The following is a 16,713-nucleotide window of genomic DNA, read 5'->3' on the forward strand; positions in this document are numbered from 1 at the left end:
CCCTATGAAAATAGAGTATATGTTATTAGAGGTGGCTGGGAGCTTGCACAACCATAATTCTTGTATATGAAATTTTGTTGTTGCTCTTCAGATTTTTTCATTCATATTAAGATATTATCACCTGTATTTGAAATACTGCTATTTTAGACCAATTCTTACCACTCAGAGTTGTAACTGTGGTTTTTTAGATAAACTTTGAAAACCTTTCACGACATGGGAGCTCCATTTTCAGGTTATACCCGAAATATCCATGATATTGATTTCTGATACATTTCGCTTGGCGAAAAAAAACAATCATTACCTTCAATTTAGTTTTGACGCAGCCACGCAGTAGCTCACCTAACCGGAGATCGTGTCATGGTCACCCAAACCCAACATAGGGTAGTGATTTCTCCTTCATAAAACGCTCAGCATTTAGAGGTAAGAATCACGGGTCATAGGGATAAGACCTTGAAAACGGACGTCCCGTGTCGCGACAAGTGTTCGCACGTGAAATAACCCTTAATGCTACGACCTTGAGCGCTAAGCATATATCTAAATTTGTGTTACGACACCTACAGCTGGTGACGTCTCAATATGAGTGAAAAATTCTCGAGGAGACCTAAAACAAACATCCAAATTACCAATAATATGGGCTCGCACTCATGACCTCCCAGCTATGTAGCGAACACTGTAACCACTAAGCTACCATCGGTTTATAACCTGAATATCATGGTAATTTCTTTTATTGTTTTTATGTTTTAAAGAAACATTTTATTTGTGTCTAGTGCACACAGAAGTGCCTGTTGTAGTTTCTACTGCCTCCAGTATACAACCTCACACGTCTGTGACAACCACCAGTCCCTCTGTCTGTCAGACGACACCATGTCAGTCGTCTCAGACACAGACCTCGTCAGCCATCAGTTCGTCTTCACTGAATGTTGGATCAACAGCAAGTATTGCTGTATTAGCAACACCAATACCAATGACAGCAATACCAGCAACAACTACAGCAGGTACACCAACGACCGCAATAACAGCAGTAACTTCAGCAACATCAATCACTGCCTCAGTTTCAACAACAGTATCAGCGATACAGAACCCTGCAACAACAGCCACCTCATCATCAACATCCTCTCTGGTCTTTTCTTCTACAGTCAATCTCTTGTCAAACACCACGACAACACCCAGCCATACGATAACGACATCCAGCGTGCCGTGTGTTTCCACATCGGCTTCAACAGGAAGTTACGTTTTACCGGTCCCTGCTACCTCTGTGCATTGTGAGTAGCAACAGAACGTGGAGATTTGTCTCAGACTTTATTTCACATTTTGTTCATTTTCACCAGATTTGCTTAATGATGACATATTAATGGCATGGCATTTGTGTGCAAAGATATATGATAACCATATTCATGCTATAGCATATGGTCCGAATTCTTCTCTCCAGTTAGTTAGAAATTTTAACTCCCAGATACCTGAAAACTGATAAGTAATATGTATATTTAAATGCGATCTATAAAAAATCGTCTCACAACAACATCTACAGTGGTTTCTGTCTTTGTTTTGATTGTTTTATCTGTATGTGTATTTTAGGCACACAAAACACAATTACAGATGAAGAGAACAATTTCCTACGATACTTTCTTATGGCTCAGCTTGGTACCCAGGCCTTGCGGATTCTGTTCGACTCATTTGTCAAACCTATGTCTCTGACAAATCACCTACAGAATGTAAAACCAAAATTAAAACACTGTACAGTGCAACAGATTGCCATCCTATATCCAGGTAAGAAGTTTATAATTGAATATATAGATCCACAATCAATGTATCTAATGTTCATTTAGCACAAGGTCATAGTTATACCTAAGGCTGGGTTTTGTGCTGTTTAAACCTATGAAACAGTCACCCAACCATACATTAAAGCTGACATGAATTAATAAATATAGTATAATTCTATATGTCCGCCACATTTCTCTGCTAATCCGCCATATTAGTTATAGTTTCTATTGTTATATGTATCAGGGTTCGCATGGTATATAAGGGGACGAGCTTTGCTACGCTTCACTTCACATCAGTGTCGATTTACCTGTGCGGGTAGCTTCGACAGGTAACATGTACATCTCCGATACTAATTTATAGGACATCAAGAAGAAATGAAATCACGTTTTGGAACACCACGCAGTGCTCAAAATTATAACAAACATATCGTACAGTAGTAAATCATTCTAAATATATATATTTGGATAAATATATATAGAATGCCTTTTCTTTACGTGAATGTGCGTACATTTGCAGCAAATATGTCAAAACTATACAAAAATGTGGAGAAATACATGTATTTCATCTATTATCTATTGATAAAATGGAATAAGCAAAGAGTATACAATCTATACCATTCACAATTACTTCAAGTAAAAGGCAAATACATAAATACTACTGTACTTATAAACATGGCATGTATGCTCGCCATGAAAACGCATCGAATGCGGACGACTATTATTTATCTGGGTCTACTCGTAATATATATAAAGGACCGCAGATGTACGTGTATACTTGTCGAAAATACTCTAAGTAGTAGTAAAACTCCCTGTATTAGCATAATCCATGAAACAAAACGATACACTCATTCCAACAGTAAACAGCATTGTCCATTGTACAGACTGCGACACACTTAGCCCGTGCCGATCAGCTATCTTCAATCAGGGGAAGTATCAGAGTAGAATATTTACCCTGTATTGTGCATGAATCCTTATACCGTATGATTTACTTGTCAGAGTATTGCAGTTTTATAAATCAGGAAATCATTTAGGTACATAAATTGTTTGTGCATAAATAATTTGCATATACAACAACACTGCACGAGTGTATGAGATGAGAGAGAGAGAGAGGAGTTCAAACGATGATCTTGTAATAATCGCGATCTTATTAAGACAAATGATATCGTTAATTCAATATAAGAGAACAATAACTCTCATTAATTGATAATACAGATTTATTTGATTCATTTAAAGCACGCAATAATTAAAAATTAAACATATCTTTAAATAATGTTATTTTCAATTACTTTATTTTATGATAATTCGGCGCTCAATAGATCTTATATATCTATGCCATTTTTGCTTTATTACATTCTGCGTTGAACTCGACGCAAGTTGTAGTAATGCAAAATGTAATAATTGAGTTTATCATATGCGTAGTTTATCAAGCACATAGAATGTTTTTTATTTAAACATATTTTATTGAGAAACTCAACAGGATTGGGCAACAGGCAAAGGTCAAGTACAAAGGTACATAGAATCAAGGGGAGGGGACAAGAGTGTCTGTCCCCCACCTTTGATAACAATATCCATTTTTTTTCTTCTTTTTTTTTATGTTTTCCGCCACACTCAACAATTTTTCAGTTATCTGGTGGCGCCCAGTTTTTGTTGGTGGAAGAGAGAAACCAGATACAATGTACCTGGGAAGAGACCACCGACCTTCCAAAAGTAAACTGGGAAACTTTCTCACTCACCGGCGCGAGCGGGTTTCGAACCCGCGCCGACAGAAGTGAGAGGCCGTTATTTTGTAATGCAAGTAAAAATATATTGGGTGACAACCCCCCCCCCCCCCCCCCCAAGTAACACTCTCTCTATTTGCATAATCCATGAGACAAAACGATGAACTCCATTTGCATTCCAACAGTAAACAACATTGTCCATTGTACAGATTGCGACACAATTAGCCCGTGCCGATCAGCTATCTTCAATCAGGGGAAGTATCAGAGTATAATATTTACCCTGTATTGTGCATGAATCCTTATACCATATGATTTATTGGTCAGAGTATTGCAGATTTATAAATCAGGAAATCATTTAGGTACATAAATTGTTTATGCATACATAATTTGCATATACAACACTACGAGTGTATGGGATGAGAGAGAGAGAGATATAACGACGAGAGAGAGAGAGAGAGGGAGAGAGAGAGAGAGATTGAGAGAGAGAGAGAACCGATAGTCTTGTAATAATTGCGCTCTTATTAAGACAAATGATATCGTTAATTCAATAAAAGAGAACAGTACTAGTAACTCAATATTGCTCTCATTAATTGATAATACAGATCTATTTGATTCATTTAAAGCACGCAATAATTAAAAATTAAACATCTTTAAATAATGTTATTTTCAATTACTTCCTTTCATGCTAATTTGGCGCTCAATAGATCTTATATATTTATGTCATTTTGCTTTATTACGTTCTGCCTTGAACTCGACGCAAATTGTACTAATGCAAAATGTAATAATCGAGTTTATCATATTATGCGTCGTTATCAAGCACATAGAATCAAGGGGAGGGGACAAAAGTGTCTGTACCCCACCTTTAATAACAATCTCCATTTTTTGTTATTTTGTAATGCAAATAAAAGATATATTGAGTGACAACCCCTCCCCCACTTGACCCCAGCTTGAAAGTTCTGATATAATAGTAGAAGACACACACCACCACCAATTAAGAAAATGAAGATATTATGAGGCACTCATAGTAGAGGACTCTAACCACCCCATCCCACCCCAACGATTAAAGAAAATGAAGTGTAGGGGGAAATTATTGAGGCAGTCAAAGTAAAAGACTCTTTAACCCTTCACGCCCACATTAGGACTTTGAACATCAGACAAAACATCTTGGTTTGTTTGGGTGTTTTATTTTATTTTATTGCTGTTTTCGTTCATCTTTTTAAATTATTATTTTGAATGGCAAGAAATTTTGAAGAATCCAATATTCCATTTTCCCCCTGTTGTACCCCCCCCCCCCCCCCCCCCCCCCCCCGTATGAAAAATGACGATACATGTCTGGTTATTACATGTACATTTTGCTTTGCAACACATGCATGTATACTAATTGTATGGTGTAGAATTGTACCCTTTACCAAGTTTTCCTTCATTTACACAGTGTAAGGAATGGTAAACCAAAATCACAAAACAAAATGCATAAAGACCAAGATATTTTCAAGCGTAGGAACTTCATTCGCGAATACATAAATACATGTATTCAGAAAAATCGTATGCATGCATTGCAGGACTATAGCATTTGTGTGTTTTAACGTTTCTGTAACATGTCATACTGATTACTTTCAGGCTTGAGTGTAATTTATTCATAAATATTTTCATTTCGTAGATCTGGCGCAATGGCCATACCGCTGTACGTCGAAATTTAAAATTCAAATGTATTCGATAAGATGTTAGTATTCATAAATCAGTAAAATTCGTATTGACGTTTTATTTGATATGATACAATGTCAATATACTGTATTGCATTAGTAGGATATGCAAAAGGCAAGAGTATAAACATTTTCTTTTTTCATTATTAGTATTAATATCTATATGATCACGAAAAAACATTCTATAATTTATATCTGGATTCATTTATACCGATTTAGATATCAATAAAAACAAAGCTGCATAGTTTGGGTGAGGGGGTTCTAATGAGTCTGATGAAATTAAAAGAAGGAACCCAACATTTGCATTCAAACTAGATGTACTTCAAAATGAATTCATTTCTGCTCTGACTGAAAGCATGATTCTAAATTCGGGAACGAATCTTGCATACAAAATAATTAATAGGGGAACACATAAATTCGAGCTCCTTTGGAATTTAATGAAATGCAGATATGCGCTTTTCTTTCAACATGAATTGGTATGTTGTTTCAGGGACGTATACAGGGGGTTGGGGTGGGCAGGAAGGCTGGTCTGCTCTCCCAACTTTTTTGACAATTTACTTTTTTCCCGTTATTCTAACATACAAAGTCAGTATTTTCTACATGCACAGTTCAAACTTATATATTTTTTTTAATTTGTAATGAATTCAATTATAAGCATCAACTCCTGTAAGTTCCCAATATATTGTCAATCACAAACTTTTAAATAGCTGGAAATTTTTAATGCCTGTAAGCTTACATTTATATCAGGGATCAATTTTCTTTCCTTATGTGAAATGATATATTGTAAATCGAAGTAGGACCTCTCTCTCTCTCTCTCTCTCTCTCTCTCTCTCACCTGTTCAATCAATGAATATTGACATAAGCTTCTCCATCGTCAACTTCCCATATTTATGTAGCAATATTCCATTATCACCTGAATATGGTGTTTATATATATCAACTGATTCGATATGCAAGAGCTTGTTCTGCGTATGGTCAGTTTTTAAGTCGAGGTAAGCTACTGACAAACAAGTTGATGGTACAGGGGTTTCAACAGTCTCGATTGAAGTCAGCATTTCGCAAATTCTCTGGTCGTTATAACGATCTAGTTCGTCAGTACAACCTCGCATTGGGTCAAATGCTGTCTGACATGTTTCATACCGATTGTTAAGCCGTTCTTGGCACACTGATTTCGACTGCGGATAACTCCGTTTACCTGATCAGGATATAGGGCTCACGGCGGTTGTGACCGGTCAACAGGGGATGCTTACTCCTCCTAGGCACCTGATCCCACCTCTGGTGTGTCCAGGGGTCCGTGTTTGCCCAACTATCTATTTTGTATTGCTTATAGCAGTTATGAGATTGATGAATGCTCGTTAACTTCACCTTGCATACAGAGACTGTAAATAATTATGTGGTTCCAAAAGAGACAACAAAGCTATATTTTCGTTTATACATTTCCTTTTATATGTGTCTTTGTGTAATCAACTGTTTATTATGGATTGCAAATGTAATACCCGCATTTTCACACAGAAGTATATTTTCGATCATTATTCCCTTATTTGTATATCCAAGTTTGTATATGATCATCGATAAATTTTGAATTGTGTACGCAATATATCCAACCAGATATTAGATTCCCGATTTCTATAAACTGCAAAACCCTGGACCAGACAAGCATTCAATACAGGAACAATTTTCGACTCTGATATCTCCACTGATTGAAGACACCCTGTTTGGCACGGGTGAAGTGTGTCGCAGTCTGTATAAGGGAATGACAACGTGTTGTAAAGTTCTAACGAGATACAAATGGAGTATATCATTTTGTTTCGTGGATTTATCAGAATAAAGAGAATCTAATATTTTTGGTAAGTGCACATCTCCGATACCTGTTAGATAGACACCCGTATTTGATATGGGTTTTTTTTTGGCGACTATACCGTGTGCATTACATATTATGCATATGTCATGCACCTTTATTTTGCAAGAATTGATATAAATGATATATTTTATGTTCTTTGATTATACCACTCTATCAGTATATAATTGGCAAATGGTTTCTCCGCATTTATTTTATAAGAAACTGCAAATACTTGCACGCACTTGCAAGTATGCAAGAAAAGCTTCTCGTTTTTTGTTTTTTTAATTTTTGTCTAACTTATCTAAATTTCCAGAATGTAGCACTGGTATACAATAAATATTTTGTAATTTTGAGCAAAGCATAATGTTTAAAATGTTATTTTATTTGTTTCTCATTCCCTATTGCAATATACTGAATTAGAATTATCCTTCTTGAAATGTTGGTATTGTATTGCGCATGTTGGGTATCAAGAAAGACTTCCTGTTTACCACGATGGCAGCCATCATGATATTACATGGTGTCAGAATCTCAATTCATTGCTCCACACAGAGACACTGGTTTGTACAAAAAGTTACGCAGATAAATAGTTTATAGACTAAACTCACAAAAGGCAGGAAACAAGATTAAAACTTTACCCGATTTTAATCCTGCGGATCCAAATACAGGAGCCGAAGAATGGCAGCGTTACAAACGTAATTTTTTAGTACACCTAGATGCCCAAGGTTTAGATGACAAACCCGGTAAACGAAAAGTTGGAATGTTGCTAGCCAACATGAGCCACGAGGCAGTGAAAATCTACGATTCATTCACTTGGGCAGAGGCAATCGAATTAAATGTTTTAAAATGTGATTTTATTTGTTTCTCATTCCCTATATATTACTATCGGAGATGTGCACTGGTCGAGTCCACCTAGAAAAATCACTCAGGTGTGACAATCACAATTGGGGTATATACGGATAGAGTAAATTAGGCTACCTGAGAGAAATATGGCGGGTAAGATGAGAAAGGTGTACGTATTTATTGATTCATGTCAGCTTTAACATATTAACATACTAATATTATATCTCTTTTCGATTATCTAATGAAGGTACATTTGATATATTTGTACAACCTGTGAGTACCAGTAGATCAGTTACCTCATTGTGTTTACCTGTGGACCAGTTACATCAACAAACACTGATGAACCTCCTTTTACACCTGTTTTAGGGTCTGATATGTATTAGAAACAAAGTTGTTTTCGTCCCATGGCTTTTTCTTCATCTCTCAACCTTTTACATTTCCAAACGGTTTCAATACGTTTTAATTTGTTTCGACACAGTTCTGTCCAAAGATACATTTTTTTTCGTAAGGCAACGACATTGAAAGGGCTGAAAATAAAATGGGTACAAATATTCCCCTGTATACAGTTTCTATTCTACACCCTACTGTTGGCGCAGGTATACCGCTTACCTCAACACTAGTTGACACATATATTCTTGTACACCTTAATGTAGATACAGGTGAACCAGTTACCTCCACAGGCATTGGTGAATATCTTTTAAACACTGGTGTATTTGCATATAAAACCTTTACCTCAACACTTTGACATAATAGTTTCTCTTCTATGTGCTACTGTAAGTGTCGATAAACCAGTTACTTCAACATACTTTTGATGAGTCTTTTGAACATATTCTTAAGTTGGTGTCGGTGAAATGGTTACCTCAAAGGGTTTCAATAGATCTTTTGTACGCTTTACTGTAGGTACCGGTAGACCGGTTACCTCAACATACTTCGATAAATGCATTGTCAATACCATAAAGTAGATGCAAATGAACCAGTTACCGCAACAAATTTTAATATATTTTTTGTGAATTTTACTGTAGGTGCCAGGGGACCTGTGACCTCAGCAGACTTTGATACATCTCTTCTGTACACCCTGCTGCGTAACACAGTGAAAATAACACCTCCAACGAGTGGATGGAATAAGGAACCAAATCCTGCTGACATCTCAAAGGGGGACGATGTGGAAAGAATAAGATTCGCTAGGAATTCTTTATGTCATGGTAAAACGTCCATGGATCAATCAACATTCAATTCAAAATGGACATGTCTTTCTCAGGTTTGTGCTCTTTCCTTGTGTTGTATGTGTGGATACAATGTATCATAGGTGAGTAATTTGTAATCGTGGAAACAAAATTCCAACTATGCCAGAATATAACATGAAATTTTAAGAAATGCAGTAGCATTCCATATTAAGGGCCTAGGAGTGGCCTTCCTTGAAGAAAACATTTGGGTAATCATAATCTCATAAATTAATTGTTGTGTATTTCAAAAGGGTGAATTGTTTACAACGGTTTTGTTTGACTGTAGTTAAACATTCCAGTTGGAATAAAATGACTTATGAACACCTCAGAGCTAATGGAAAACTGAAGATAACGAACAGTGAGTGATCAATCTCACATATCTTATAAAGAGTACAAAATTGAGAATAGAAAAAACGTAGACCTCTGAAAACAACAGAGATGGGATCAAGTGCTTGAGAGAAGTAAGTATTTCATTTTCACCTGTCACATCCGCCCTATATCTATATCAGGCAAACGGAGTAATTCGTAGTTAAGTCATTAGGTAAAGAACGCAGTCTAAAAATTGGTTGGAACACGACAGACAGCGTTTGATCAAATGGTAGGTTGTATTTGCAAATTATATCATTAGAACGACCATAGAATTGCAAAATGTTGACTTTAAACTAGACTGATGAAACCCCTGTAACTTTAATTTATTCATCAGTAAGCTATCTCGATTAAAAAATGTAATACACAGAACATATTATCGTGTATCGAATGTTTAGTGCGACGAGTTATATTACAGATTGCATATACATGTACCTATATCTACGTCCTTGATACAGAACCTTGGAACTGTGGTAAGGGTTCCTTATCTTGCCAAAAGTCACACATATATCCTTGACACATTTCTAAAGTCACACATATATCCTTGACACATTTCTAAAGCCACACATATATCCTTGACACATCTGGCTTTTGAGGTCTCATCCGAAAAATCATTCACTTTCATTAAGATGCCAAGAATTCGAGAACGTCTAATACAGTACCTTTTAGTGACCTATTCCGTTGTAGGCAGAATTTAAACCCAGGTAATTTGATGACTGAGCTATTTTAAATATGAATATCATAAATGCATATGACATGGCAAAGGTCTAAAAGGCAATGTATTCGCAGAAAATGTGTGAGAAGAAAAAATTGTCGTTCAAAGTTTTTACATTGTAAAGTTTATGTTGATAAGCATAACATTGTTGCAAAATGATCGTGACATTTCTATTTTTGTCCCTCGCAGGGGATGTTGATTTGGATCTGTCCATCCGTTTATCAGTGTGTCCGTAATTTCCAGACTATGTCGCTGAAAGTCAATCAGTTTTTGCAATCAAATTTCATTCAATTACTCTATATTCTTTGAAGAAGATCCCTTTTGATTTAGGTTAAAAGGTCAAAGACCAAGGTTGAAAGTCAGATATGGTGTCCAGATGCTAACTTTACTGTTCACCAAGCCAATGCACTGACACACAAAATAATGAATTTCTAGAACATAAGAAAGACAATTCGTAGAAAGAATCAAACATAGTTTAAGATTGTAAAGCTATTCCCCACTCTTTCAATCATTGACTAGGAGTTTATTTCTAAGATCAAACGTCCGTGCTTTTTATCCCCGTAATCTGAGATTCAGGGAATATAGTTTTTAGCTCACATGAGCTGAAATCTCAAGTGAGCCATTCTGATCACCTTTTGTCTGTCGTCTGTCTGTCCGCCCGTCTGTCCGTAAACTTTTCACATTTTCATCTACTCCAGAACCACTGGGTTAACTTCAAACTTTGGACTGTCCGTCTGTCTGTTTTTCCGCAATAATTCTAATCTTGAGCATAATGTTTAAATGGATGATGATAAGACTTTCATATTTCCCGTATAATATATTTGACAAGTCCTGTGGGGATTCGGATTAGAATAGGTCTTCAATACCCTTTTCTTGTCGTAGTAGGTGACTAAATGGGGCGGTCCTTCAGATGAGACGGAAAAACCGAGGTCCCGTGTAACAGCAGGTGTGGCATGATATAGATCTCTCCCTGCTCAATAGCTATAAGCACCGAATATAGGCCTAAATTCTGCAGTCCGGCAATGGTGAGGTCTACATATGAGTGAAAGGTTCTCGAGAGGGACGTTAAACATTCTACAATTAATCAATATATTTGACAATACCTTTCTTTTGACCTTGTGACCTTTACCTGTGAAAAACCCGTCGCAATATGGCCGAAATATTGCCAAAACGGCATCAAATTCTAATTATTCAATCAATCTTTTGCAAGACTTTAACTTTGACCACACTTTTTGGACTGTTAGTCCTAGGAATATTCCTGGTAATAAGACTTTTGAAACCAAAATATTTTAGCTAATGGTGGTGTGCATTACTTGCACTCAAATGACATCTGTGACCTAGATTATTCTAGAGTTCGATGTTTACTTCTTTAGTAGAAAGATGACGTAATGGTTACATAGCTGTGTATTTCAAGATTGTACTGTAAAATTCATTCTTATTATACATACACTGTGAATTTTAATGATAAAAATATCTGGTTAAACAAGCACTTTAGGCCTTTGGATTATTTTATAACTGGTGACTAAGATTTTGGAATTCACTTTTTTGTGTGTAGATTGAATTCGGCACGGACTTTAATATTGTTTACCTATCGTAAGTTAGAATTTTGTTTTTCTAATAATTTTCTTTCAACAATTGTAAATAAATATTATTAAATGTTAAATTGCCTTTGTTAGTAAATTCTATCGCTTTGTTATCAAGGGTTAATTCTTACCCATGACAATGACATTGAATTTGCATTTTGGTCACACGAGGAAGGGGATCCAGTGTTTTGCATGCATACCTTGCTGAAATAGTGATAATGATAAAGTTTCAATTACGAAGTTAAAAGTTTCAACATGTCAAATGACATTGTAAAAAAATTAACAATTTACTTAATGAAAACTGGAAATTCTTCTCTACTTACGCTTATTTTCACTTAATTGATGAAAGGGTTAACAATATCCAACAAGTTGTCCATATTTCAAGTTGTGAGTTAAATTAGTCTGTTCCTCTTCCCCCAATTCTGTTCGCACACTCTCTACGTTCAATGTAGAGGGTGTGCAAATGGAATTGTGGGAAGGGGAACAGACTAAAGTTAAATCAACAGTGGAATTATTTTCATTTACAATACGTCCTTGAGAATCGCTATAATTGACGATAAACAACTTATTACTTCATACACCTTAAAAAATTTATAAACTTATTAGATGCGGTTTTGAGGATGTCCACTTTTTGTGAATTGGTTCGAGGGTTACAATGTGTGAGTGCTGTCTCTCCATCTTATTTCTATGTATTCCACTACTTATTCTGGGAGACATAAATACTCTGAATTGTGAAATATGATTAAATTTTTCAACTTTTTAAGGAAACAAATATGAATTAAAATTTTTTTAATATAAAAAAATATGCAGTTGTGTTAAGTAGGGCCATAGAAATATATCAGGAAAAAAGCATTAATAAACAGATCAATTTGTGACAAATTCTGTAAACACAACCCTTTTATACAAAAACAATATGTATATATCATTAAGTGCATGTTGACCTCTTATACATTTTTCACCAGACCGACAACCTCAACATCAACTCTATCACGTGATCAAATATCAAGATAAAAACGTATCGTGTATGTATAAATCGTAGAATTGGCACGATATCCAGATATCAATGCAAGTTGAAGTTAAAATAACTTCAAAGCATATTAATTTCTTAATTTGAAAAGTGCTGAGAGCAAGTTTTTTGCATTGAATATGCAAGATGCAGCGATTTGTGCACATACGAAGTTGAATCTAGCCTGAAAAACATATTTTCTGTTGAAGCCAGAACTTGCTCCCCTAACTTTCCTTTGGCACTGAAGTTCACATGTCACATAAATCAAACATCTTTCACTTAAAAACCTCGAGGTGTCGTGCCAATGATGAATTTTTTATGTACGGAAACCCTGTTTATGCAAATGAGTCCATTGTGAAAGTAACTATACGTGTAGATTAGGGGCGATATCAATATCACAATATAATATGGATATTACTTTAGCATGTATGCTAGATAAAGAAGAAATTGAAACTTTTTCAATATCAAATAGAACTAGTTCTAATTGTAACGGGGACCGTTACAGATGTTCCCCAAACCTCCCCCAATTAAAAAGTGATGTCCTTGTGAATCTATAGGAAAAAATCATTTTATTTTAGCCTTTAATTACATGTAGTACGTTCAATATGGTCATTTCAGTACCAAAAAATGAAAGAAAGTGTTTCACGCGCATACACGCGCACGCGTGCATACACACGAACGCGTGTATGATTCCGAATTTTTGTTGATGTCGTTCAACAGGCATGTGTATCATATACCCACAGTGTGAATTTCATAACGTTTCCACCAAATATAAGGAAGTTATAGCGATTTTAAAATCGTCCAATCAGAATTCAGCACACGTGCATGCACGTGATGAGCAGTAATTCTAACCACAGCAATTTGTAAGGAGTACCAAGACACATCTAAACCATTAATATCAATACAATTTGACGAAAAACAAAAACGTTATCGTCCTTTAAAAATTGAACATTTAAAAAACGTTGAACGCGCATGCGCGTGTGCGTTAGCATTTTTTTGCTACACCAATATATAGATACACATATTGTCTACGTATGCTGTGAATATCATCTCATTCGCTTCATAGATAAGATAGTTACAAACGTTTTAGTATTATCCAATCAAAATGAAGCGCACGTGCATGCGCGTGCAAATTGGTAATTTTGACCATGCAAATCAGTTAAGGGTCTCAATATCTACCTATGATATGAATTTCAAGCCATTTCAATGAACAACAAAAAAGTTAGACTGATTCCAGAGTTACTGTACAAATTTTGTAATGCGCGTGCACGCGCATGCGTGCGCGTGCTGACAAAATAACTATTATTTTTCATATGTACAAATGATATACTATCATCCTATTTAGGTTTTATATCGCTTCCTTCAATATCCTGATTTTCCATTTTTTGTACCAAAATTGGAATGCACGTGCGTGCGCGTGCATGCACGTGCAGACAAAATGACTATCACTATGCACATCTACAAACGCTATACTATCATCCTGGAAAGTTTCATATTGATCCCTTTTGTAGTTTCTGAGAACACTACCGGACAAAAAAGTACCGGAGAAAAAGAATAATAATAATAACTAGATTCGATCTCATTGCGAGCAACGAGTGGGTCTTCCGTCCAAATTTAGATGTGATTAGATAAGAATTTGACTGACATTTTCGTTCATAAATAATGATACAAATATATTGTCTAGACGTACAATTTAGCTTTGGTAATGTTTTACAAATATTGATCATTTAAATGTTATAAATTAAAGACTCTCTCTACCTCTCGGCAACTAATTAAAGGGGTCAGCTTTTTTTCGAGAAAAAAGTTAATAATGTTATTTACTGCGATACAGATTCAACTGATCAGGCGAGTCATGCCGCCTGGAGGCCTATTTTTTTTTATATCATTCTAGATATATCTCGCAAAACTGAACAAATTTTGTTCTACATGTCCTATGGAAATTTTCTTAAGAAAAAAGTTATTGATTGCGACATTTATCAGACTGTTAAGGCGAGTCATAAGGCCCGTGGGCCTTTTTCTTGATATCGTTTGAAAGATCTTGCAAACCTGAACAACTTTTGGTCTACATGTTTTATCAAAAGTTTCTCCAGAAAAAAGCTATTGATTGTGACACTAATCAAACTCTTCAGGCGAGCCTGAGGCTCGTTCGCCTTTATCATAATGTTGTTTGAAAGATCTTACAAAATTGAACAACTTTTGCTCTAGATGTCTCATTAAAAGTTTCTTGACTAAAATGTTATAGATTACAACAATAACCCAACTGTTCAGGTGAGCCATGAGACCCGCAGGCCTTATTCTTAACATCGTTAGTAACGCTTGCGAATCTGAACAACTTTTGTTCTACATGTCTTATCAAAAGTTTCTCGAGAAAAAAGTTATTAATGTTATTAATTGTGATACAAATTCGACTGTTCAGGCGACCCATGACCCCCGCAGGCCTATTTTTTGATATCATTAGATAGATCTTGCAAAACTGAACAACTTTTATTCTACATGTTTCATCAAAGTTTCGTGAGGAAAAAGTTAATCATTGTAACAGAAATTCAATGGTTCAGGCGAGCCATGAAGCCCATGGGCCCATTTCTTGATACGGCACGAAAGATCTCAATAAACTGTACAACCTTTGTTATATATGTCTAAAAAAATATTTACGAGTATAACGTTATGCGACATTTGTCACTGTTAAGGCGAGTCATAAGGCCCATGGGCCTTTTTCTTGATATCGTTTGAAAGATCTTGCAAAACTGAACAACTTTTGTTCTACATGTCTTATCAAAAGATTCTCGAGAAAAAAGTTAGTAATTGTGACACTGATCAAACTGTTCAGGCGAGCCATGAGGCCCGTTGGCCTTTTTCATGATGTTGTTCGAAAGATCTTGCAAAACTGAACAACTTTTGTTCAAGATGTCTTATTAAAAGTTTCTTGACAAAAATGTTATGAATTGCAACAATAACCCAACTGTTCAGGTGAGCCATGAGACCCGCAGGCCTATTTATTAACATCGTTAGTTAACCCTTGCGAAACTGAACAACTTTTGTTCTACATGTCTTGTCAAAAGTTTCTTGAGAAAAAAGTTATTAATGTTATTAATTGTGATACAAATTCGACTGTTCAGGCGAGCCATGACGCCCTGAGGCCTAGTTTTTTATATCATTAGATAGATCTTGCAAACCTGAACAACTTTTATTCTACATGTCTTATCAAAAGTTTCGTGAGAAAAAAGTTAATCATTGTAACAGAAATTCAATGGTTCAGGCGAGCCATAATCCCTATGGGCCCATTTCTTGATATGACACGAAAGATCTCAATAAACTGTACAACTTTTGTTATATATGTCTAAGCAAAATATTTACGAGTAAATAGTTATGATTTAAAACGTGGAGAAAAATGAGACACTTTTTAAAACTCCATTTTCGACCCCTACCGAGCTTCCATACTAGGCACTTCCGGAAATTTTGAAAACCCAGGTGCACAACTACAAAATGTCGTCTAACATCACTGAAAATTTCAGCACTCTAGCTTTTATCGTTTTTGAGTTTTTGTCTGGACAAAATGGTCATCTGAAAATCGATAAAAGGGGGATAACTTCCAACCGGAAGTGATTTTTCAAAAATTGAAACGGCGGTACAAACTTCAAATGGCAACACATCAATCCTGAAAATTTGAAGCAAATTGAACCAGCCATCTCCAAGAAATCTTCTGCACAAAAATTGGTAAGGAGAAAAAAAAAGAATAATAATAATAACTAGATGCGATCTCGTTGCGAGCAACGAGTGGGTCTTCCGTCCAATTTTAGATGTGATGAGATAAGAATTTGACTGAGATTTTCGTTTATAAATAATGATACAAATATATTATCTAGACAAACAATTTAGCTTCGGTAATGTTTTACAAATATTGATCATTTAAGTGTTATAAATTAAAGACTCTCTGCCCCTCTCGGCCACTAATTAAAGGGGTCA

General features: G+C 35.6%; 1 protein-coding gene across 1 annotated transcript in view; it reads left to right on the forward strand.

Moving 5' to 3' along the window:
- The window catches only part of LOC125659290 (uncharacterized), a 42,438-nt gene that overhangs the window by 12,458 nt on the left and 13,267 nt on the right, over positions 1–16,713 (forward strand). The window contains exons 4-6 of the mRNA XM_056150624.1: positions 768–1,262; positions 1,576–1,767; positions 8,880–9,115. Of these exons, the coding sequence (XP_056006599.1) occupies positions 768–1,262; positions 1,576–1,767; positions 8,880–9,115 (923 nt within the window). The remainder of the gene's footprint in view (positions 1–767; positions 1,263–1,575; positions 1,768–8,879; positions 9,116–16,713) is intronic.

This window comes from Ostrea edulis, chromosome 9 (assembly GCF_947568905.1).
Source record: "Ostrea edulis chromosome 9, xbOstEdul1.1, whole genome shotgun sequence".
NCBI lineage: Eukaryota > Metazoa > Mollusca > Bivalvia > Ostreida > Ostreidae > Ostrea > Ostrea edulis.